Genomic DNA, 22,128 nt, shown 5'->3' with positions numbered 1-22,128 from the left:
GAATTACAATGAAGCTAATGAGATAATGAAGATGTACTCACATCTATGTACAATAGCGGAGGAGATTGATCCTGCGAGGGTGGCAACAGATACCACAACAACTCATGGAGCCGGAGCCCTGCAGCCATCACTGCAGGACCAACACATTATGATCTTTTGATATTTCCACATTTGTGTTTCGGAAGAAATACATGTGAATATAAAATCTAAATATATTGTCGCTAACTATGTACATAAATCTGTCGTGGTCGGGTGGCTTGCAATGCTTCTACCCTATTTCATTTTTACCAGCATCATGCCACCCTCTCACGTCGGTATTCTTTTCAGTCATCTCTCTTCTCCCATACCATACAACTCCAAACCCTCTCATCCAACACACCACCTTTATACGGGAAGGACAACCTTCATGCCCATGTACTCGCGTTGGTGCATAACCTTGCCGTCGACAACCACCTGGTGGACGCCGACGCGGTTGTGCTCCTGGTCGGTCGGGTCGGTCGCCGTGGAGATTTGGATCTCGCGCCACTGCTTGTTGGTCGGTACGATTTGTCCGTTGGAGGTGAGCTTCTTGAACTCCTTGAAGATGCCCTGCTCCTCGATGCAGCCTTCGCGCTGAATCAAGGGAGAGTCTAAAGAAACGCGATGGGTCAGTCTTTTAAAAACTCTCTTTTACTTCGTGGGGCCACTAGAGGAAATGCTGGAGAGGGGAATTGGTAAAACTTACTCCAAGCAGGAGACATGGGAAGACTTCCCACGGAACTGTTGAACAGCACCAGAGACAGGCGCTCAGACTGGAGCTGGTCGACGGGGGGCTTGAAGACGCGGTGGCGCGTGGCCTTGAAGTGGCCGCCCGAGACAATCTCGAGCGTGTCGCCAATGTTGATGACGAGGGCGCCCGGCTTGTAGGGGACATAGTACCACTGCTCGTCGCGGCCCCAGATCTGGAGGCACGAGATGGGCACGCTAAAGAGCTGCGTGGTCAGGCCAAAGTCGGTGTGGCCGTGCATGCGCAGGCCCTTGGACGCCTCCTCGGTCTCCTTTTGCACAGGGCGGAACAGGGCGTGGCGGAAGTAGCCCTCGCCCGTGGGGCTGCCGTGCGACTGTACATTATCCCAGAGGTAGTCGTCGGGCAGCTCGAGCACGCGCGAAAACAGCGTCAGGAGTCTTCGGTTGACCGACTTGGTCAGGTAGTTGCAAAACTCCTCAATCTCGTCCATGAAGGGGTGCAGACACTTGGGTACCCGGTTGTCGACGTCCTCCCAGTCGGGTTTGTACCAGTTGAACTGCTCGATTCCATCGGGGGGTCCTCGGTGGCGCTGTATGTACAAGACGTGTTAGATACGATCGATTGTAGTAAAAGAAATACAGTGATTGATGATGTAACTAACCTTGAACCCATATGGGTGCTTGTATCCTGACCACACACCAGTGTCAGGGCTGAATAGAAGGCGTTCCTTGTCTTCCTCGGTGATGTTGTTGTACATGTATTGTGCAATGGCGAACTGACGGTGGAGCTATTGGAAAGAGATACATGAATTAGCCATGCAATCATTAAAATGTCTCTACTGTAAAGATGATAAACCTGCTTACCTGCTCTAACGAGATACCGTAGTTTTCAAGGAATAGGAAACCATCGTCTCTAATGGCAATCTTGACCTGCTGAATAAGGTCCTCGACAATCTTGGGGTCCTCAGAGTCGAGCAGTGACAGATCAATGGACTTGAGGGTAGCAAAGTTCTCCTTTTGCTGAGTGATTGGGGGAGGAATCCACTCTGGCACAAAAGGCTTGCCGGGCAGGTCGGCTGCCGGTGGGTTGAATGGAGCTGCGGATGCCATGACTCGGGAAAATAATTATGTCAAAAAGATACTTGTGATGCAGTGATGTTTGTGTGATGGGTTTAGATGTGAGTTTGAGACTATCTGTGATATCGATTGGCGTCTTATATCTAAAGATAAACTACCACCATGGCTATATACAATGTAAGTCTTGGGTCATCTTAGGTGGTGTTTACTGTTCATTGTGGCCAGCCAATGACAGTAGCTATAGCAGGAGCTCCTCCGTCGGACGATTGATACACCAATAGCTTCTATAGTCGTACCACACGAGAACTATTCAGCCTGGCCGAGAGATAAGATGTGCGATTGCGTGCAAGTGTGTGCGTGTCATGTCACGGGAATCAAGACTGATCGACGGATCGGGGCACTGAGACCAGACAGATTGGCATTGTCCTCCAGGGAGAATGCCCGGCCGGGAAACATACAACACGAGCTGTTGACTTTACTAGAGTCATTAAACATGGACTAATTACCAGTAGGCATTGATAGCGATTAGCAACCGCACGAGGAATATGATAGCGGAGTGGCCAGCAACGCCTTGCCAACTCCAGACAATGGGTTCCACCATCTTCGTCGAGTTCCGGGGTATTTGCTGGTCGATCTAGATTTAACGGGCTGCATTGTGGCCAAGAGAGTGATCGCGTGGACTATCAAGTCTGACACATCGCGTCGTGTACAATAATGGCCACCTGTTTCGAGCCAAAGCTAATCATTCCCCAGAAGATAAAAGCCAGGGCATACGATAAGTGGCTATTCCAATTGTGTAATCGACCCCAGAATCCATCAGATCGGGACTAGATAGATAGGTACTCTCGTTTATACTACGTACTATGCTATACCCACGGCTCAGTTTGCCGGTTGGGTCTGCTATCTGATCCACATCCCGCGCGCGCAGCATTCTCCATAATCATATCATTAGCGCCCAATATCGAAATCCCCGGGTGCGGGCTCCTCCCAAACTATGGAACAACAAGTTGAGAGCTCCTTGGGGGACTTGCAAGATACGTAGGAAACTGGGGAGATAAGGCTAACGTTTCTAAAATGAGTGGCACGAGAAAGAGAAAGTGGGCATTTCAGGGTCTCGCATTCCCGAGTGCTGCGTAGTAGCGTATTGCGGGGGAAAACGTTCCAAGATTTGGGTTGGTGTTTAGCGTGGGAGGAGCTCCTCCGGCCTTTCCAACAACATTGGAGTTCCAGATACGGTATATTCTCGGGGCATTGACCAATCAGATTGAGCCTCGTTGTTATCAGCGAGGCATCAACCTGATGGACAACTCGAGCTCCTCCGATGACTATAGTCGACCCAAGGAGAGAGGAGTGAGGCTTGTTGGACAGCTGCGGGTAGAAATCTACGGCCGAGAAGGACATAGCATAAATTCAATCTTCTATCACCGATTTGAACTCTGCCTTCCAATCTCACACCCCAGCTTTCCAAGTCACCTGTCCCATCAGCATCAATACCATCTTCAGCACAATCTGTCGAATCATCATCCATTCCCTTGCAACCTTAGTCGTCTTTTGTCGTACACCCTAGTCACCTGCAACCATGTCGCGCCAACTCATCTCCAGCGAAAAGTTCCCTACCAAGCCTCACAACTGTAAGTTGCATTCTTGACCGAATGGTCCGAGCGAGCTGAAGACTAACCAACGGCCGGTGTTCCGGCATCCCAGGCCCTGCAGTCAAGGTCCCTGGTCTTGTCTTTTGCGCCGGTCAGACTGCCACTGGAGAGATCAAGCAAGCAACGGTAAGACAAACCCCAATCGGGAAACCCAATCTTCTATAGTCCGCAAACCAGCAAAAGCTAATGGGTCTTTTGCCCCCTCCAACAGAAGACTTGCCTGCAGAACCTCAAGGAGGTCCTCGAGCTGTCTGGCTCCTCCATTGAAAAGGTCGTCAAGTTCAACGTCTACCTTGCCGACATGAAGGACTTTGCCGCCATGAACGAGGCCTACATTGAGTTCCTGCCCCAGCCCATGCCCTCGCGGTCGTGTTTGCAGGCTGTGGCTCCTGGTGCCGGTACCGTCATTGAGATTGAGTGCATTGCCCAGGCTTAAGAGAGTTATCTATTTGAAATCAAGGGTATAAATGAGTTTATGAACGGGATTCAACGGAAAAATGAAAACAATTATGCATCACAATTGGAAAGTCCAAGGCCACTATTGGACGGCGGTTAGTCGATAGACATGCATGGGAATCCTCTAGGACCATGGCAAGGGTTTCTAGGTACCATAGATGAGCAGAAATGAGATTTTATGAAACCTACACAAATTTTATCCTCCTTTAGTGATGGTACCAATATCTGACCTTAACCTCTGCTTCTGGCTCTATGGTGGAATGTACACTTCAAGGATAATGAACATGAAATCTATAAAGACCTCTATTTACTGGCCATCTAGCCCGAAGCATATCCCATTACATTGTTTATGCTGTATATACACGTTTCATGGGCGACTCAAGCCCTGAATATGAAAGCAAAACGGAAAAATCCCTTAACTACAAGCTAAATCCCGACGAGAGGTGTCAAGTCACTTCGTGGGACAAGTAATGATCTCAAGTTGATAATCCTCGAGGGGTTGAGGCAAACATTTCAGGGATCAGTCCAGGCTGGGTGCTTATCATGCACACTTTCCTCGTGTACCGATACAAGAGTCGGCTACGACGTTGTAACAAGTTGTACTCTTTGTTCCCATCACCTGCTGCCGAGCAAGATCTCCCCTTGGTATTCGTATAGGTACATCCTTGGGTCAAGTTAGAGGTGTGCCTGCTGCTATTGAGGGAGTGATCCTTGGGTCTCCATGATTTACTCGGTTAGTTGCACACATATAGGTACATTGCTGATACCGAAAAGAATTCCTGATACTTGGGATCGACCAACGACAAGTACAGTACAATGTCTAAACTGGACCAGTGACGCCTGAACCGGTGAGGCAAATCCACTTGCCCCTTTTCTTAACGACTGTGCTATGGAACAATACAGATAGGCTCATCAATAGTAATACGCCCAGGCACCACTCCAGACTGGTCATTGGATGCTGTCAACAGAGACTTGGTAATGGTAGTGACATCGCGTTCTGGTCAGGTTGTCGATTAGACTTGGACAACCAAAACTATATTTCCAGCTGTTAGTCATGAAAAACTGACGTGTCTCTTCGGACATAGATCCGAGATACGGCAGAACGAATAATGAGGTCATGAAAGCTGACTTTACAAATCAAGTATCTGGATATCATGGAAGGCAAAGCAAAAAAACGTAATTTCGAAAATCACATTTCAGAAATGCTTGTCATCTCTTTTGCCTAAATCCAGAAATCTTAGTTTTGCGAGCATTCTGTTCTATTATGACAAGACCATCATGTCAAGAACACTGTGGGGGACCTGCAAGACAGTTCAAAGAAAATCAAGAAGCCATTAATTTGGTAACGCTTTTATTATGCCAAAGGACTGCATCCATATGTTCAGACAAATCGACTCTAAACTTGGAGCTGAAGCTGAAGTATCAATGCTCCATGGAACATACACTCTAGAGATACATGCCGCATGTATTCTGTACGTCTATTTTACTCGCAGATCTCCTCGCGTACTAGGTACATGGATGTCAGGGGCACAGACAAGCAGAAGGATCAGGGGTGGTTGGATAGATAAGCCAAGATTCATGCCAAAACAAGTCTATTTAATTACTAGAGCCGCTTTTCTTCTTTTTTCTTATTTATAAAATTTGGATTTCCTTTACACATCCACATCATGACCTAGCAATCTCAAACTCGGCAATGTACCAGTTTTGAATCGCCTTGGTGTCGCCAGTAATGGCCACCATGTCGTACCGATCCCGGGACTCCTTGGCCACGGTGCCATTGTTGACCATGCGGCCCGCCCACTTGCCGTGTTTCCGCGCAGCGGCAATGATCTTGTCCACGGCAGCCACAAACTCGGGCTCGTCGCCGCGGGCGGGCGTGTAGCCCAGGAGCGACTGGGCCAGGTCGTTGGGGCCGATAAAGACCATGTCCACGCCGGGTACGGCGCAAATGGCCTCGACATTTTCAACGCCAGCGCGGGTCTCGATCTGGATCATGGTGATCAAGGTCTCATTGGCCGACTTCATGTATTCTGGGGTAGTGAGGCCGTGGCCGATGGCAGGAAAGGCGGAGCCTTGGCCGCGCACACCCTGTGGGGGAAATTTGGAGGAGGCAACGATTTGCTCGGCCTCTTCAGCTGTGTTGATCTGGGGAACCATGATGCCGTGGGCACCAGTGTCTAGGGCACGCTTGATAATATCATGTGCGGGGCCGCGAATACGGATCACGGGTGAGACGCCCAGTGATGAAATAGCAGCTACCGAGTTGTGCATGGCATCGTCGCCAATGTGTCCGTGCTCACAGTCGATAATGATACCGTCGACGCCGGTCAAGGCGACGATCTGGGCCATGCGTACGGAAGGGATGGCCATGAACGTCATCAGAGGGTACTCTCCAGCCTTGAGCTTGTTGAGTAGCCTCAGACGAGGGTTCTCGATGGTGGTGGTCAGGGGAGTTGGGTAAGCCATTTTAGTGGTTGATTTGTTTGATGATGTGTTTGGTTGTGAGATGACAGGTATCAGGACTGGGCTAAGTTGAGAGCTGGAAGTCTAAGATTTAACTGAAGTTTTCAAGTATCTTGTTTGTAAATACCCGTTGGGCCAGAACGGCTATTGAGATGAGAATATAAAAATGAGACTGGAATTGATACCGAGACAATCAAATTGGCCGGAGTATACGCATTCAAGTAGTATAGAAACTTTGGTGTTGTCCTCCAAGAGTATTCGCACCTCGCTCCGAACTCCAAGGTCACCACGACGATCCTTTTGGGAGCTCCCATATTCAACTTCTCGATTGCAACATCATTGACCAATGTGAGGCTTTCGAGATGGGCTCGGTCATACGCCCAATCTGCGCTATACCCTGTTGATGGCGCTACGTCCGCTATCGCCCCCACCGGGAGGAGCTCCCCCAACGCCCTCTCAAAATGACTTGGTTAGCTGACGAACGGATCCTCCACAAAGCCAAGCTAATGCAAGCGGCCGGTAGAGATACCAGCTTATCGGCGATTCGTGTCATTGGCTGTAATCAGTCGCGAGTCGTTCGCGGGTTAGTGCCTCAGCCTTGGATTCAAACCCATTTTCCGGGATTTGGGGGGAAGAGACATGATAGCGAGCGCTCGTAACCTCCCTGATAGTGACTACTCCTTGATAGCGAGTTGATGATGCTGCTGTCCTATCTGGCTGGCACGGCTGAGACTGGAGTACTTCAAGGGCAGCGTGGTCGCAGCAAGCAAAGGCCATGAATCACACATCTTTGTCATTGGTCTCCTTCTCCATTCGGCATCCATATGTCCACGAGGACATCGTGCCAATAATAGCAGACGGGTTTACAATAATTGTCACGGCCGCCCATTGGCAACCCCAGATATAGGAGCTCCTGACCAGGGTGTGGACATTGCCAATTACCCCAGACTCTTTTACTCCAACAACAGTATCACAGCACATAACCCGTCTGTGGTACGATTTTCAAGTCGCTGTGCCAACATCCATCGATACCCTCAATTGTACTCGACACTTCAGTCTCAATATGTCGGCCGTCGATAATACCATCGCCATGGACAAGGTCAAAGGCTCAGCCTCGTCCCAGATCGACGACAATGTGTCGTCGGCTGAGGGCCAGATTGGCCTTTCCAGCGAGATTTACCAACAGAGGCCCGAATCGCTTCGGAACCTGAGCGAGACTGAGTTCAATGCCTTGAACAAGAGGCTCGTCCGCAAGATGGATCTCATCATCCTGCCTCTGATTGGTATACTCTACATTTTGAACTACATTGACAGACAGAACCTCGCTGCTGCCAAGCTCCAGGGCATCATGGAGGATCTCGACATGACGACTCAACAGTTTGCCACGGCCGTTTCGATCCTCTTTGTTGGCTACCTGCCATTTCAAATTCCTAGCAACCTCTTGATCACCAAGATCTCACGACCGGGCATGTATATCTGTTGCGCAGTGGTTATTTGGGGTGCCATTTCGGCCGCAACGGCGACGGTCAAGACGTACGGGCAACTGCTGGCTGTGCGTGCCATTCTCGGAGTCGCCGAGGCCGTCTTCTTCCCTGGTGCCATCTACTACCTCTCTGCTTGGTACACGAAGAAGGAGCTCGGAAAGCGTATTGCTGCACTTTACATTGCACAGCAGGTTGGCAATGCCTTTGGTGGTCTCTTTGCCGCAGCTATCCTCAAGCTGAACGGACAGCATGGCATCGCCGGTTGGCAGTGGCTCTTCATCATCGAGGGCAGCGCCACCGTCGGCATCGGGTTTGTCTGTGCGTGCTTCATGCCCGAGTTCCCTCACAACAGTCGCATTCTGTCTCAGATCGAGCGTGACTTGGCCGTCTGGCGTATCGAGTCAGAGGCTGGTGCCGCTGAAGGTCACGAGCAGGAAAGCGTCCTCAAGGGTTTCGTCAAGGCCTTGTCGGACATTAAGCTCATCCTCCTCATCCTTTGCAACTTGCTTTCTCAGGCTCAGGGTTCCATTGCCAACTACTTTCCCACTCTGGTTTCAGCGCTCGGTTTCAACAGCACCATCACCCTGCTGCTCACAGCACCTCCCTACGTTCTGGCCGGCGGCGTCTACTATGTCATCATGTTCTACTCTGACCGCAAGAACACCGTGTACCCCCTGATTCTCATGTGTCTGTCCATCTCCATCATCATGTACATCATCCCCATGAGCACCACCAACGTGGGCGCGCGCTACTTTTCCATGATGATCCTGCCCTTTGCCTCGGTAGGACCGCAGCTCCTGCTCTACAAGACCATCAACCTGCACCTCGCCCGGCCCGTCTCCAAGCGCGCCGCCGCCTCGGCCCTCGTCAACGCCCTCGGTGGCACCTCCAACATTTGGGCCTCGTACCTCTACTACGCGCCCCCGCACTTTTTTGCCGCCTTTGGCACCCTCATGGCCTGCGCCGTGCTCTTCATGGCCACCATTACCTTTTACCGCTGGGTCGTCCACCGCGAGAACAAGCGCCTCGATTCGGGCGACTCGGAGCTCATTGCCAAGGTTATCAAGGGTGGTGTCACGCAGGAAATGGTGGATATGGACTGGCGCTATGAAATGTACTAGGGGAATGGATTTTGGATGATGGGTATGATAATGAGATGATAGAGATTGCGCAGATGGGAGATTCAATGAAAAACTCAGAGTTGACTGAATGAAAATCAATAACAAACTGGACGATGTGAAAATAAGTACAAAGTGAATGGATTGTAAGACGCATAGTGTCAAAACGTGGTTACATGGTAGTACTACTCACTATACTCTCTTGACAGGGCGTTGAGATTGAGCTGGCTGAGAAAAGAATATGCTTGATCGCCTGAGGGTCGGTAAACTGCAGATACAGAGTGACTGGAGTCACAAGAGCCCAGACTGATCCGAACTGGACCGCTTGTGCTCCCTTTCTCTAAACTGCCAGTCGCGGTGAGAAAGGCGCATTAAACCAGGCTAAGACGACCACTGGATGGGCAGTCTGTCGACAATGGCTCATACAGTGGGCTGCGGGGTAAGCCAGAGAACATTGGTCTCATCGAAAGGAATGCGAATATAAGGAACCTTGAGGGCGCGGGCTTTTCGTACGTTCCTGTCCAGACATGCAAGACTCCATACCACGTTGGCGAGAAAGATTCGCAGCACAATTTTGAAAATCATGGTAGGCACGCGAGGAGGTCAAGCATTGCTTATCCGATTATAAGCAAAAGATGCTGAGCCACATGTACTCTGTACACAATATAGGTAGTCGAGCGAATTTGATGAATGTTGAGATCATCACATCTACCGAGCTTCAAAAATTATGAGACTGGAAAGCCGGAAATCGGGCTCAATAGATAATTCTATGACAGCCATAATTGGGAAGATTGTTGGTTCGGCTGTATGTAGTCCAGGTTGCAACCCTCGTGGTTTCTCGCCAGGTTGGAATTTATAGTGGACACAACCATTGCTTCGGTGCTGGACGAGCCACTAAGTAGCCCTCCATTCCCTGGACTGAAGTGGAGGGGGGCCCGCTATCAATACCTGCAGGTGTGCTGTTGGTGCTTTGCTACAACGTCCGCTCAACGATACTTCATGTGCTTTGCCCGATTAATCAATTCCACCATCATGTAGCTCTGCATACATCGCCAACCAATTTCTCGCTATTGGATTGAAAATATTGAGCTATCTTCTTGCAAGCGATCGGTCGATTGTGGCGAGTTTATAGTCCCTTGGAAACCCGACACTTACATACATGTGTATATAATCTACCTGAGCACGTAGCCACTCACATGAGTGCTTGTGTTATTCACGTCGCTCCTAGCGAACTGAAATCTCGGTTCAAACTTGAAGATAAATTACTGTACCACATTAGGAGACATCTGAAAAAAGAAAAGAAAAAAGTACCTCATCATGATAGAATGCCTACGCGAAGAAATGAATCGATTTTTCTATTAGGTATCTAGTGGTTTGCAGGGGCTGCAAAAATCCATCGCTAAATCCGTCGAGCTCGCTGGCCAGAAACTACTAGGTTAGGTAGGTTCCTAGGTGCTCCAGACAGGGCAAAGAGGGAAACATTGGTATGCGCTCGGACAATGCCAAATCATGAGGCGAATACAGCGTTGGTAGCTCGCTGACCGTTGCTGTCCGCTACTTTCTCTGTGTACCCTTGTTGGATTTACAGGACAAAGTTGACATATAGTCTGAGATTAGACGTGTAATGAATTCGCGACAAGGTTCATAAGAAAGAGAGGATGAAGTTGATGTGGCGGATTCGATCGCTTCTTGCAACGTAACAGAAGCTCATCGTGATCGAAAAGAAAGAAAACGCAGATTGTGATCCGAATCTCGCGCAAATAGGACATGACCTCCCCATGGCTACTCTGTAAGATCAATGAAGATTCTTCTTTGTCTAGAATTTCCAGATCCATCACTTGAGCCTGTGTCCTCCACATCAATGATGTCACCGTGTGGTCGCTTGAGAGTTGGTTTCTCCTCGGTTTTAACCTTGGTGTCAGCCTGTATCGAGTTAATACATATTAATTTGAACCAGGGAAGCAATAGTCTTACATTCTTTTGATTGAGTCTCTCTCGTGCAAGTTGCATGATCTCCTCCATTGAAAGATTCTCAATCGAAACCTCTTTTCTCTCCACCAATGCTGCAGGATTTCTTGGAACTATCAGCTCCTTTTGCAGATCATCTGTGGAACATCAGCAAAATGCCACAAAGTCTCCTCCCACCTAACTTAGATCGTAGAACATACCCATTGATCTGTATAGGAATCTGAAGACGGCAAGGGGGGGCTCATCCTTCATCAGGATGTATTTCCATCGCCATTTTGGCTTTCTCTTCGCGGATGGGTTCGCAGATGAAGTGACGCTACGGGGCCGCCGTCCGATAACCCGAGCTGGTCCAAGGCTGGTATGCACTTAGGTCAATAATTTACCAAGCGGTTCTTCACAACGTACCTTGTAGAATTAGATATTGCCCGGCCCTTGAGGGCCTTTTCGGCCAACTCTAGCGGCTTTGCGGAATCTTCTGCTTCAGCCTCATCGGTGGTGCTGTTTCCTTCCTTACAAACAGATTCTTCGCTGGGAATATCTTGTTTTACTTTTGTAATGAGCCTGAATTCAACTTGTAGGACTCCCAGTTGAGCAGAAGACTTCTTCTCCCTCTCTATGCGATCCTTGTCGTCGGACTCAAGGATTGTGATCGTAGCAAACCGCAGAGGCTGGTGTATTTTCCGTCCCTGCGAGTCTGTTGACTCGCGATAGCTAAGACAACCTTTTCTGGTGCCGGACGGGAAGGGGAAGTAGTAGTGCCATCTATCATGTGGATTTCCATCCAGCGTGTATACGATCCCTATGCCGCGATGACGCTTATCCACAGCCTTGGCCAATTCAAAGTCGCGATGAATCCTGTAGTGAAGACTGAAGTTCTCTCCACTGATCGACTCGATGTATTTCGTGGAAGTAGGCGCATTCATTTCTTCGACTTTCGGGGGCCCATCCTTCGGCTCATATTCAGTTGCACGTTCGTCACTGACACAGACCCAAACCTCAAGCCCCGGAATTTCGTCAATCACAGCCATGTTCTCTGCTTGAATCCTAGTTAGCTCTTGATTCAAGAAATAGAAGACTCTTGGACAGGAAGTTGAGTTGGTTTCGGGACTGTGTTTTTGTTATTGGGGAACAAGTCATGGTTGTTACCAGGTACTTACCTAGTAGTCGGAGAAATCGATAATGGTGTGTGAAGAAGTCGAGGTAGCCAGAATAATGGACAATTGCAGTGACATAGGGCAGGCACAATAGTGAGAGACGTTGAAATGGTGCAGATGCAACATCCGTGGTGGAGATGAATGCGACAACCCTGTAAGTTTCGACACAGTGACTAGGGAGGTCGGAATCGTGCACTCACTTGGGTGAGCAGAAGAGGTGGAGACTCACGTTTTGACAGGAGAATGAAAATAAAAAAAAGAATTTAGAAGAGGTCCGAGAAAAACCAGAGCCTTTGAGTAAAAGGAGTTGCGCACCTTCCAAGCGTCACAGTAACGGTTCTGAGAGGAGACCTGCACTATTCCACTTGCTTCACCAAAAGATCGGGTATGCGCATCTCATACATATGAAAGAATAAGAAGAATGAAAAGAAGACAAACCACTCGGTTTGCTGATGAGAAGGGGTTTTAGCAGATTAAAAGTCTTCCAGCAGTTGAAGTATTCGAGGTAGGTGCGCGCTGTGGAGCTGCACGGCAGTTGGCAAAAGAACCATTCTCTCCTAAAGTCCAATGAATTCCAGTCCCAGTTTGAAGAAAAAGAAATAACGCGACCATAAAAGATTTCTAGGAAGGTACGAATTTTGATCTTCAGATTTCGCAAATGTCATTCAATGTCTAAACTAGCAAATTTTGATGATGCTTTCCGCTCTATGCGACTTCATGAACTCGCCTTCCATGATGCCTTCAATGTAGACTTCACCAATGAGTCGATACGTTTCATCAGCCTGCTTCCGCAAAGCAAAAGGGACTTCAGAGCCATACAATATTGCAACGACATCGCCCTTGGTAGGGCCCTCACCACATCCAATGTATCCATTGTCTGTGACAAAACATGACTCTTTCAACATGCTAGTTGGGACGTTGGGCTGTTGATCTTGGGTGTATGGTGACTTCTCCATGCTCAAGGACTGCTGAAATTTCTCGTCTATCGCCTTCTTGATATCTTCTGTGATATTCTCACCGTCATTGGAAACCGACGTCACACTGTTGATAATGTCAAGAATAACTCCTTTCATCGTAATTATCTGGGCGTCCTGTGCATCTGCTCGGTAGAATCGGACATCGGCAGGACCACAGGCATTGAACGATCGACCGGAGTCATATGAGGCTGGGAGGGCAATCTTGCTCCAGTCCACGAGCCATGAAGACCGACCATCATCTGCCTTGGAGTGCCCTAGGCATAGTTGCAACACTCTTGGATTGTGTTGGAGTAGCGATGTCGTTGTCTCGGCACAGACTTGCGCCCAGTCTTTTCGATAGTCAATGGATATGCCCAGCTTCTCGGCATCTGAAGACAGGCCTACGAAGCCGAAAATGAGATCACATTGCTCATCGGGGTTCAAGTGTAGTCTAGTTTCAGCGCGGTTCAGGTGATATCTCATAAGGATCGTCAACAGAGGATGTTCTGTAGATGACCACCAGCCGCGGCTTCCAACAAAGAACTCCCGCTCGGCAAGGAGCAATAGTGCAGGCGAGGCAGAGAAGTTGGCCGGCTCAGTATTGTCAAGGTTTGCGGATGTATTTGTCGTCTTGTTGGCCTCGAGCCATTTTGAGTATGTCGCCATGTTGAGAACTCCGTCGAGAGCTTTGGCCGCAGCGTGGAAACGGTGCAGATCCAACGAGCGAGTTCCACACATTACGGTGCCCTTGTTTGTAAACACCAACTCCGTCAAGGACCACAGTCTAGACCAATATGGCCTGCTCATCAATGCCTTGAACGAAGTTCTTAGAGCGTCCAATTGGTCCTCGAGACTTTCTTCTTTAGCAGGTTGACTTGGTTGCGTCACTGTAGTCGGCAACTTTGTGATCCAAGGGGTCTTGCGTAATGCCGCCAGCAGAAGCTTCTGGGCCGCTGGGGTAAGGTGTTCTTCGTCCAGGCGGTTCAAGGCATCCATTGCCCCGTGGCTTCCATCTGCGGTCCCTCCTAGCCACACAAGGGTCGATGAAGCAGCCGATAGTATCTGGGGCATCTGAGCCAGTTGTGCCGACTTCTCCTCAACGTCGCTGTAATTGATACACAAAGCATCCATCCATATCGTCACGGGATCATGCTCGTGCTGAAGGGATCGGAGCAGCTCAGCAATATCGGTTGAGACTGGAACCAGCGCGCCGTTGACCATGATCTCCTCATCTCCCCCCTTCTCACACGCATGCGATATCGCCACGAAAGCTGATTGCTGGGTCTTCAGGTTCCCCAGCTTGAGGAAACATTGCGTGATATTTTGATCTTCGGCTGCATTTGACCGTACGCGGCTACGGGGCTCTATCGTGAGCAACCGAACAGTTCCATTTTTCGATTTCAATGGCACCTGTGAATAAAGGCGCGACCTCCATCCTTGATTTTCGGGCTGAACATTGTCCATGTTGTCCGGTTGGGAGGGGTTGGTGCGAAGCAAGTCTGACCTTTGGGCAGAATCCTCCAAAGGGGCGCGGAAAGTCCGGTATTTGGCGTCGTATACGGGAGTCCAAATAAAGAGATGTTTGCAAGAAACGTTGAGGCTAGATTGCGTCTGCCAACGCGCACACCTGAGATGTGCTGGTGCAACCGTGGTACGATTACGATACCCAAAATCTGACCAAATTATGCAGGGACCATAACTTAGTTTATGTACGTCGACACCAAAAACCTTATTTTCTTCTTGTACACCGTTGACCGTCCTTCTTGTTTCGGGTTTGTACTTTTGAAATGTTGTTTATAAGTTGAATAGTCTGTGATTTTCTAATCGAGATGGATAATTGCTACGAGAATTAGATATACATAAGACCTTAACTTGCACAATGGTGGTGTCAGCAAACGTGGCTAGAAAAGCCTACGATCTGCTGCGGCAGTGCTTGCTCCGAAAAAAGAGCTGCTTATTAAAGTGGGTAGTAGAGCCTCTAGTCACGACTTCGCCTCAGTGCGCCACGAATCCAATCTAGCTGCAAACATGAAGGAGGGGTGAATGTAGGCGGGCCATCAGGGAGTATCCAAGACAAGATGGAGAGACACTTGCCAGGTGGTATGTCAGCCGTGCCGTGCCGCTATGTAGGTAAGCAGCCATGTTCAGCATGGAAATCACTATATTTACAATAGTTTCCAATGGGCCCTGGGCCCTGGCAAGCCCGTGGCACTTGCCCCATAGCGGCACTAGGCACCTAGACATCACTGGGTCTTAGTATCTGGTCACAACGGTGTTGGTATAATGTCAAGGAAACATCTTTTATCAAAGCCAGTCATGAACCTCCAGATTTCTCCCTACAACCCTTTTTCAAATGCCTTTCGCCTTCATCATCTTGGCCTCTTGACCAAAAACGCTGTACGGGTCTACCTAGTCCGTGAAATAACCACATTTCGACCTGGACCGTGCTGGGCCTCAGCCGCCTGATCTGCGAATCCTTCAAGGCAGAAAATAAACCACCCAGCGCAACCCAATCGATTCTACATGTGATTTGACTAGATGATCTGATGCTGATGGAGCAGCCATGTACGAAATTGATGCGCGCACAATATTCAGATAAAGCGAGTCGGCGTGCCTTTGTGGACTTTCTATTTGGCCTTGAGCTTAATATGAGGTTCAAGTTTAGATACCGGCTTTTAGCGTGCCGCTAATCCAAGACGTCTTGTCGGGGGAACATTTGGATGCTCTCTATCGCCAGCTTCTACGTGATGGATGGACGTGCCGATGAGTGGTTGGTATTCCATGAGCGTGCTTCATACATAATTGCCCTCAATTACAAGGCTTGATACTATATACGATATAGTTGTGAGACTCAGGAGGCGCTCGCTGTGGACTTGCACTTCTCCAACCAAGTTGCCAAGCTGCTAGCGGCCTAGGGAAGACATCTGAACCCCCGCTGTGATCATCCACAATCTCCTTGAGCCCCACGAAAGCATCGGCCAGCCCCCAACTGCTCAGTACAAGGTTGAGAAACCTTATTTTCTTTCAAAGGTCGTCTTGGAGGAAGCGTCTCACCATGATATTGAATCTGGTATTCTTTGTCCGGACGTTACCTGGCGTGAGATCCTTCAAGAAACGTTTCCACGCCATTTGGCTCCACGCATGGTACGCGAGCTGATCCTCAAACAGACTTCCACCATTCTTCTCAATCTCGGCGATCCAGTGTTGTGCTTCTTGCCGATTCAGTGTCTCGTGCATCCACTCGAGGTGATGCCATGTCCAGGTTGGCCAAAAGAACGTTGTCGGGGGTAATGCGCAGACCTCCTTTGGGTACTCTTTCTGCATCTCGCCGGGTAGGATCACGCTGTGGTAATTCCACTCACGACTGAGGTCTTGCCCTCCATACATGTCGAGCCACCGCTCAACAAATGTGCTGTTGGGGTGTGCCGCCATTATGGCGTTGCAAAGACCATATCGATTACCGCCTTCGTACCCAAGAACGATTCCTCGCGGCGATTTCAATATCTTGGTGAAAGATCGTAGTGCAAACGAGTCCATGTCGAGGTAGACCCCGCCTTCACTCTGCAAGAGCTTCAGGCGAAGGATATCAGAAACATGTGCTGCTTGCTAGACAGCATCAGGTCTTGACTTGAGGGTCGCAACCTCTTCAGGCGCATGGTGGACGAGCGTAATGTCATCCTCTAATCGCTTGATCCAAGGATTCGTGAGGGGAGATGCGTTGGCATCTGGTGATGGAGGCTCAGAAATATAGGTATAGTGCAGAGAGACTTTTTCTGGGCGTAGTGCTATAATGGCACTTCTGACTGCCAGGTAACATAAGAAGTCGAAAGTGCCTGCGCCGGGCTTTTGGTAGGGATTGCTCAAGCCGTAGATGAAGTGGACACGATTCGGTATAGGATTGGCTGCTTTGAATTCATCGTGTATCGATGGTTGCAGCTTGGCGTGCAGACAGTCGAGCTCGTCCTCGATAGGGACAAATAATTGTTCTAAATTACGCTGCGTCGACCAGGGTCCAGTCTGTGAGTATTTGTCTCCATACCAGGTGATTTGAGGAAACCAGAGATAAGTACTAGTGACGGCCAAAAAGATGATGGGGAAGACAAGCCGTCGTCGACGCCGTAGGACAGGCATGACGGGCCTACTCGAGGGAGCCGTCTTGGACATGATATGAGTCGGCAGCTCGGCGTGGGAATGCAAGAAAGGAAGAGGAAGACGAGAGATGTCATGACATGTCGTTGCAGCTCAGTTCTTCGGGAAGAGGGAAGGTTCGATGGGTAGCTTACCTACATTGTGAACTCGGTGGCGCAACTAAGCAAGTGATTGGACATTTGGACTTGGCCTTCCTGTGTTTTGTACTACTGTAGCTTTAACTGCTGTACTCTACATGAAATGAAGCCTTCCCCATGTCCTACCATCTACTTCATTCATTCTGATAGGTCCCTTAGATATAGTGCATCTTGTGCGCTTCTGCATTGATAGTTCCACAGCGGGTGTGCGCAGCGGGTGTGCACAATACATCATGGTCCATCGCTGACAACCAGTTGCATCCCTGTTTGTCTGACGAAACTCTTGTATTCTTGAGGCACCAACAGCTCCGCCACTGTAAATCAGAATTACACGTTGCCTGGAAGGATTCGACATGTCTTTTTCATCTTCCCCATATTTGTTAGTTTTGCCGATCGTTTTCTCATGTAAGCCTAGGTGCAGAATGTTGTTGCCTGCAGGGTTCGCATAAAAAGTTCTCTATTGCTCCACTCAAGCACCGTTGAAAGTCGAAACTAGCAACACACTCTAACATAGGCATTGATTGTTTCCTTGGCCGTCACAGATGTCCGCAACATTGCCATCGCCGCCTCGTCTCACTGTACTGATGCTCTAGCATCTTTTTGCATCCCGTCATGGCTGTCGTGCCTTCACGCCTGCGCCGACGGCTACGGCAGCTGACACCTCTGCTCTGGGTACTCTTGGCCTTGCTGGTCGAGATCTGTATACACGTCTCCAAATTTCACGTTCCTGTACCTGAGCGCGATCTCGATCCACCCTTCTATACATCATGCCAGGAGCCAGACACAAGCGCCCCGAGAGAGAATGCGGCAATTGTAATGTTGGCTCGCAACAAAGAGTTTGCAGAAGCTCGGAATTCAGTCGCCAGCTTGGAACGACGCTTCAATCGCTGGTTTCAGTACCCATACGTTTTTCTCAATGACGAGCCCTGGAGCGATGAATTCATATCAGCTATCCGAGCAACAACGAATGCAAGCACCACTTTCGAAGTCATACCGCAAGAGTCTTGGACCTTTCCCTCCTGGATGGATAAGGATGAGGCGCAAGCTAGTATCAAAGAACAAGGAGACCGCGGTGTCATGTATGGCGGGCTAACGACGTACCACCACATGTGCCGTTTCTTTTCTGGGTATGCAACTGACTTTGTGTGTTCACTTAATCATTAGAATCTTGGCTGAGACAAGGATTGGTGTAGAGCATTTTACGAAATCGAGGCTTTGACAAAGCATCGGTACTACTGGAGACTCGAGCCCGACGTTGACTTTTCATGTTCCATCACCTACGATCCATTTGTGGAAATGGCCAAGCACAAGAAGGTATATGGATACACCATGGCGCTCTGGGAAGAAAAGGATACCTGCCCAACTCTCTTTCGTGAAGTCTCGGATTGGAAAGAGCAGAATAACATTGCCTCAAGCGACCTTTGGAAAGCCTCCATCTCCCCGTCCAACCTGCCCTGGATGCTGCGTGGCTTTTCTAGTTGGTTTTCTCACCGAGATCGCCACGGCGACGGTTGGAATCGATGTCATTACTGGAGCAATTTTGAAATCGCCGATCTTGACTTTTTCCGCGGTTCGTCATACAAGGATCTGTACGCCCACTTGGAAAAGACGGGAAAGTTCTACTTCGAAAGAGTATGTCATTACTGCTGAAGCAAAGATTTGTTTTCATACTAACATGACCTAATAGTGGGGAGACGCTGCTGTGCACGCATTAGCCGTCAATATGCTCGTAGAGCCAGAGAAAGTCCACCACTTTGCTGATTTCGCATATCGCCATGATTCGTACTATCAATGTCCGACAAACGCGCCTGGAGGGCAACTTGTGGAGTCTCGGACTCTAAATGCTGCCGAGTCAACCTGGGCTCCAGAGGTCAAGGGGGGTATAGGATGTAGATGCGATTGCGACGGCCGCACAACGCGCAACCATCCTAGCTATTGCCTCAACAAGCTCAAGGAACCGACAAGTCCAAAGCGACCTTGGAGTACATGGTTGCTTGGCTGGGTGTCGTAAAGATGGCAAAAGAAATGAAAACATATGGATACGGAATCCCACACCATTGCTACCAGCGGCTCAAAGCTGACCTCTATTCTCGTCTTGCGGCTCGAGCTTGAATTTGGCCAGAATCCCAATGTGATCTGTCACCCATGGCTTGTCGAAACCAAGAGCTACAAGTTCGTTCCTCTTTTGAGACTCCTCCGAATTCTCACTCGTCCCCTCGGGGAGCTGAATGTCCTGGCCAAATCGGGTAAACTCGAGTAGATTCAGCGGGCCGCAAAAATAGACCTTGTCCATCCGCGAGCACCCAAACTGCTCCCTCAATTTCGTCGCTGCTTGTTGGCCCCAAGTATAGCCCTCGTCACTGTCGTCTCTACCCCCATACTCGAGGAAGCCATCTTTTAGGTTATTATCGCTATGCAGCGTGCGATCAAAAGGCTGGATGGCATTAAAGTCCCCAGCAGCCAGCGCAGCGTGTATACCTTTGGCGTGCAGGTATTCAGCGATGATGCGCATTTGTGCAGGACGCAAGGGAGGATCCAAAGCAAGGGACTCGAGGTGAGTATTGCACAAGCGGACGATTTGCGTCTTGCTGCCGGTCCCAAAGGCGACATCGACGAATAAAGCATCTCGATCCATGCGCGTTTGCAAGTAGTGAACGCGAAAGACGGACGTGAGCGACAGGCGGTTGTCGAGGAGAATCGTCGTGCCGTAATGGTTGGTGGCCCAATATGTAGCATCGAGGTCGGTCAAAATAAACCGTTTACGGACCCATGGGAAAGAGGAAATAGTGACGAGATCCTCGGGCGTGCATTCTTGAAGAAATATGACAGGGGCAATTGATGGGGTTGCAGCCAGGTCTTTAACAAGGCCACCGAGGTGATCAAGGGCGGCCTTCATTCGAGCTTCTCCAAAGGGTAGCATGAAATCAATGTTCCAGCTATAAAGTGCAATGCTCGCAATGCCATCATGCAGTATTGACTGGTCAGATGGTGTCTCTGGGATCCATGAAGAAGTTGTCGTATCAAAGATGTTGTATGGCTGGTGAAAAGGTTTGTCCGGATTCCACGGAACCTCGGTCTTTCTCAGGAGTTCCGAGTCCTTGATGGCTTTGGCAAAGATTTCATTCATGCTTGGCGAATGGCTCTGGCGTCGCTATGAAACAGGTTGTCCGCAGGGGAGCTAAATGTCGGTGGAATGTTGGATGGAAGAGGGGGAAAGTAAGAAAACAAGAATTGCATAAGCACAAAAGGTTCCCGATACTCATTTATAAACTATGGATGCAGCCACGTTAGTTGTCAGCTTGGATCACTATGATGCGAAATGGGAAACAGTGGGGGTTATTCCTAGTACCTACCAATCTGCTGGTAATCGGTTTATCCAATCGGGAACTTCAATGTTCTTGGTGTATCTGTTTACTACCTAGGGAGTGAGCACTGGCCGATACTGGTGAAAAGATTGAGAATCGAACTGCTTCTGATCTCTTCCTGTAGTATTCAAGAAATTGCTGTCATTTGTAGACAATCGCGCTTTTCAACATGTCTATCATGTCTTTGGGTATGGACCTGGAGTGTTCGTGTACTATAGTGCTTTCTTTCTGGCGCGCTGCTACTATACTATTAGCGGCCACAGTGCACGTGATGCGGATAGTGCAAACACGTTAGTGGGTCAAAACGCCCTAAAAAGACTTAGGCTAGCAGCGGAAAAACGCGCCAGGTGCATCGCGCATCAACTGTGGATTCATAGGAGGTTTTCCATTGAGCACATCACATCACCAACCTGCAACATACGCATGCGATGCAGGATCAACAGCTTTCTCGTCTGGTCCTTTACATGCGAATATCAGATCATGAAGCTCGGGAAAATATCGCAACTACTATCCGGCAAAATCGCCAACTTCCTGTCGGCGAAGCCGCTACAGGTGAAATATAAAACTTTTGAAAGGGTTTTTGCTACGAAAATTTGGAATTGCGAAGAATTGACGGGACATCGCATCAAGTCTAGGCTTCTTTTTGCTGAAGCCGTGAACATTTGCAACGAGGCACCATCTTGCACAGTCCTCCTGGATGGTCGACGCATTATCGTGCCCGACAATGCCAGGTTAGCCGTATACGGCGATTCCGTCATACAAACATTTCTTTGCAAATTATGGCTCTGTCAAGGACCCAGCTCAGGCAAGTATCTGCATTCGACTAGTATTCAAGGTCCCTGCTCATATTTGTAGCTTCAAAGGAGTGGGCGAGCATATCCGCCCAGCTACTTAGCAACGACAATCTCATCTCTGTATATCACAAACACGGTCTCCACCGCTGCATTCATACGAAACCAAGCCAGGTACTATCACGCGACTTGATTTCAAAGGTGAAACCCAAAGCCACCATGGTGGAAGCGATTCTTGGCGCTATACACCTGGAAGGTGGAGATGCCGCTCTGGAACGTGCCATGAAGAAGCTGGGCTTGCTTGAGCATCCATATCTCCCCGAAGACGGCCAGGCCGCTGCTCCCCAGTATGAAGTGGCATCTATTTTCCAACGCGCCAAACACGAAGTCAAGGTACTTCTTGGCACCGACGAACCCGAAGTTCTAGACAACTACGTGCAGGAACGGAAACACAAATCACACGAGAAGGAGGCCGCGCAGAATGCACCGTTCAGGGGAGATTCTGGTCCCTCTGATCGCCTTTCATGAGGTCATTTGCTTTTGCGCCGCGGGTTCAACTATGAGTGCAATCTTACTGCCAAACAATCCGACAGTTGATCTCTGTGGTGGCGCGACATTGCAACAGCCTACGA

At 49.3% G+C, this 22,128-nt stretch overlaps 10 protein-coding genes across 10 annotated transcripts; 4 read left to right on the top strand and 6 right to left on the bottom strand.

Annotated features, from left to right (window-relative positions):
• Positions 1 to 384: 384 nt before the first annotated feature.
• PFICI_11569 (uncharacterized protein) lies at positions 385 to 1,836 on the bottom strand (the record flags this gene model as incomplete). Its single annotated transcript, XM_007840150.1, has 4 exons — positions 385 to 629; positions 725 to 1,316; positions 1,389 to 1,514; positions 1,591 to 1,836. The coding sequence occupies 4 exons, from the start codon at positions 1,834 to 1,836 to the stop codon at positions 385 to 387; spliced, it is 1,209 nt and encodes a 402-aa protein (XP_007838341.1).
• A 1,546-nt stretch (positions 1,837 to 3,382) lies between these two features.
• On the top strand, positions 3,383 to 3,891 carry PFICI_11568 (uncharacterized protein; the record flags this gene model as incomplete). The annotated part of the gene is made up of 3 exons (XM_007840149.1): positions 3,383 to 3,434; positions 3,508 to 3,581; positions 3,667 to 3,891. 3 exons carry the CDS (start codon positions 3,383 to 3,385, stop codon positions 3,889 to 3,891), a joined length of 351 nt encoding a protein of 116 aa, XP_007838340.1.
• A 1,685-nt stretch (positions 3,892 to 5,576) lies between these two features.
• PFICI_11567 (uncharacterized protein) lies at positions 5,577 to 6,377 on the bottom strand (the record flags this gene model as incomplete). Its single annotated transcript, XM_007840148.1, has 1 exon — positions 5,577 to 6,377. The coding sequence occupies one exon, from the start codon at positions 6,375 to 6,377 to the stop codon at positions 5,577 to 5,579; it is 801 nt and encodes a 266-aa protein (XP_007838339.1).
• A 1,060-nt stretch (positions 6,378 to 7,437) lies between these two features.
• PFICI_11566 (uncharacterized protein) lies at positions 7,438 to 8,979 on the top strand (the record flags this gene model as incomplete). Its single annotated transcript, XM_007840147.1, has 1 exon — positions 7,438 to 8,979. One exon carries the CDS (start codon positions 7,438 to 7,440, stop codon positions 8,977 to 8,979), a length of 1,542 nt encoding a protein of 513 aa, XP_007838338.1.
• A 1,779-nt stretch (positions 8,980 to 10,758) lies between these two features.
• Positions 10,759 to 11,867, bottom strand: PFICI_11565 (uncharacterized protein; the record flags this gene model as incomplete). The annotated part of the gene is made up of 4 exons (XM_007840146.1): positions 10,759 to 10,899; positions 10,951 to 11,081; positions 11,145 to 11,299; positions 11,350 to 11,867. The coding sequence occupies 4 exons, from the start codon at positions 11,865 to 11,867 to the stop codon at positions 10,759 to 10,761; spliced, it is 945 nt and encodes a 314-aa protein (XP_007838337.1).
• A 908-nt stretch (positions 11,868 to 12,775) lies between these two features.
• Positions 12,776 to 14,518, bottom strand: PFICI_11564 (uncharacterized protein; the record flags this gene model as incomplete). Its single annotated transcript, XM_007840145.1, has 1 exon — positions 12,776 to 14,518. The coding sequence occupies one exon, from the start codon at positions 14,516 to 14,518 to the stop codon at positions 12,776 to 12,778; it is 1,743 nt and encodes a 580-aa protein (XP_007838336.1).
• A 1,560-nt stretch (positions 14,519 to 16,078) lies between these two features.
• Positions 16,079 to 17,218, bottom strand: PFICI_11563 (uncharacterized protein; the record flags this gene model as incomplete). The annotated part of the gene is made up of 2 exons (XM_007840144.1): positions 16,079 to 16,660; positions 16,697 to 17,218. 2 exons carry the CDS (start codon positions 17,216 to 17,218, stop codon positions 16,079 to 16,081), a joined length of 1,104 nt encoding a protein of 367 aa, XP_007838335.1.
• Positions 17,219 to 17,952: 734 nt separating this feature from the next.
• Positions 17,953 to 19,351, top strand: PFICI_11562 (uncharacterized protein; the record flags this gene model as incomplete). Its single annotated transcript, XM_007840143.1, has 3 exons — positions 17,953 to 18,467; positions 18,534 to 18,972; positions 19,028 to 19,351. The coding sequence occupies 3 exons, from the start codon at positions 17,953 to 17,955 to the stop codon at positions 19,349 to 19,351; spliced, it is 1,278 nt and encodes a 425-aa protein (XP_007838334.1).
• A 60-nt stretch (positions 19,352 to 19,411) lies between these two features.
• On the bottom strand, positions 19,412 to 20,467 carry PFICI_11561 (uncharacterized protein; the record flags this gene model as incomplete). Its single annotated transcript, XM_007840142.1, has 1 exon — positions 19,412 to 20,467. The coding sequence occupies one exon, from the start codon at positions 20,465 to 20,467 to the stop codon at positions 19,412 to 19,414; it is 1,056 nt and encodes a 351-aa protein (XP_007838333.1).
• Positions 20,468 to 21,715: 1,248 nt separating this feature from the next.
• On the top strand, positions 21,716 to 22,024 carry PFICI_11560 (uncharacterized protein; the record flags this gene model as incomplete). The annotated part of the gene is made up of 1 exon (XM_007840141.1): positions 21,716 to 22,024. The coding sequence occupies one exon, from the start codon at positions 21,716 to 21,718 to the stop codon at positions 22,022 to 22,024; it is 309 nt and encodes a 102-aa protein (XP_007838332.1).
• Positions 22,025 to 22,128: the final 104 nt, after the last annotated feature.

This window comes from Pestalotiopsis fici, assembly GCF_000516985.1.
Source record: "Pestalotiopsis fici W106-1 unplaced genomic scaffold PFICI_Scf_9, whole genome shotgun sequence".
Classification (NCBI taxonomy): domain Eukaryota; kingdom Fungi; phylum Ascomycota; class Sordariomycetes; order Amphisphaeriales; family Sporocadaceae; genus Pestalotiopsis; species Pestalotiopsis fici.
The sequence above is the reverse complement of the archived record's forward strand: the minus strand, read 5'-3'. Positions and strand labels throughout refer to the sequence as shown.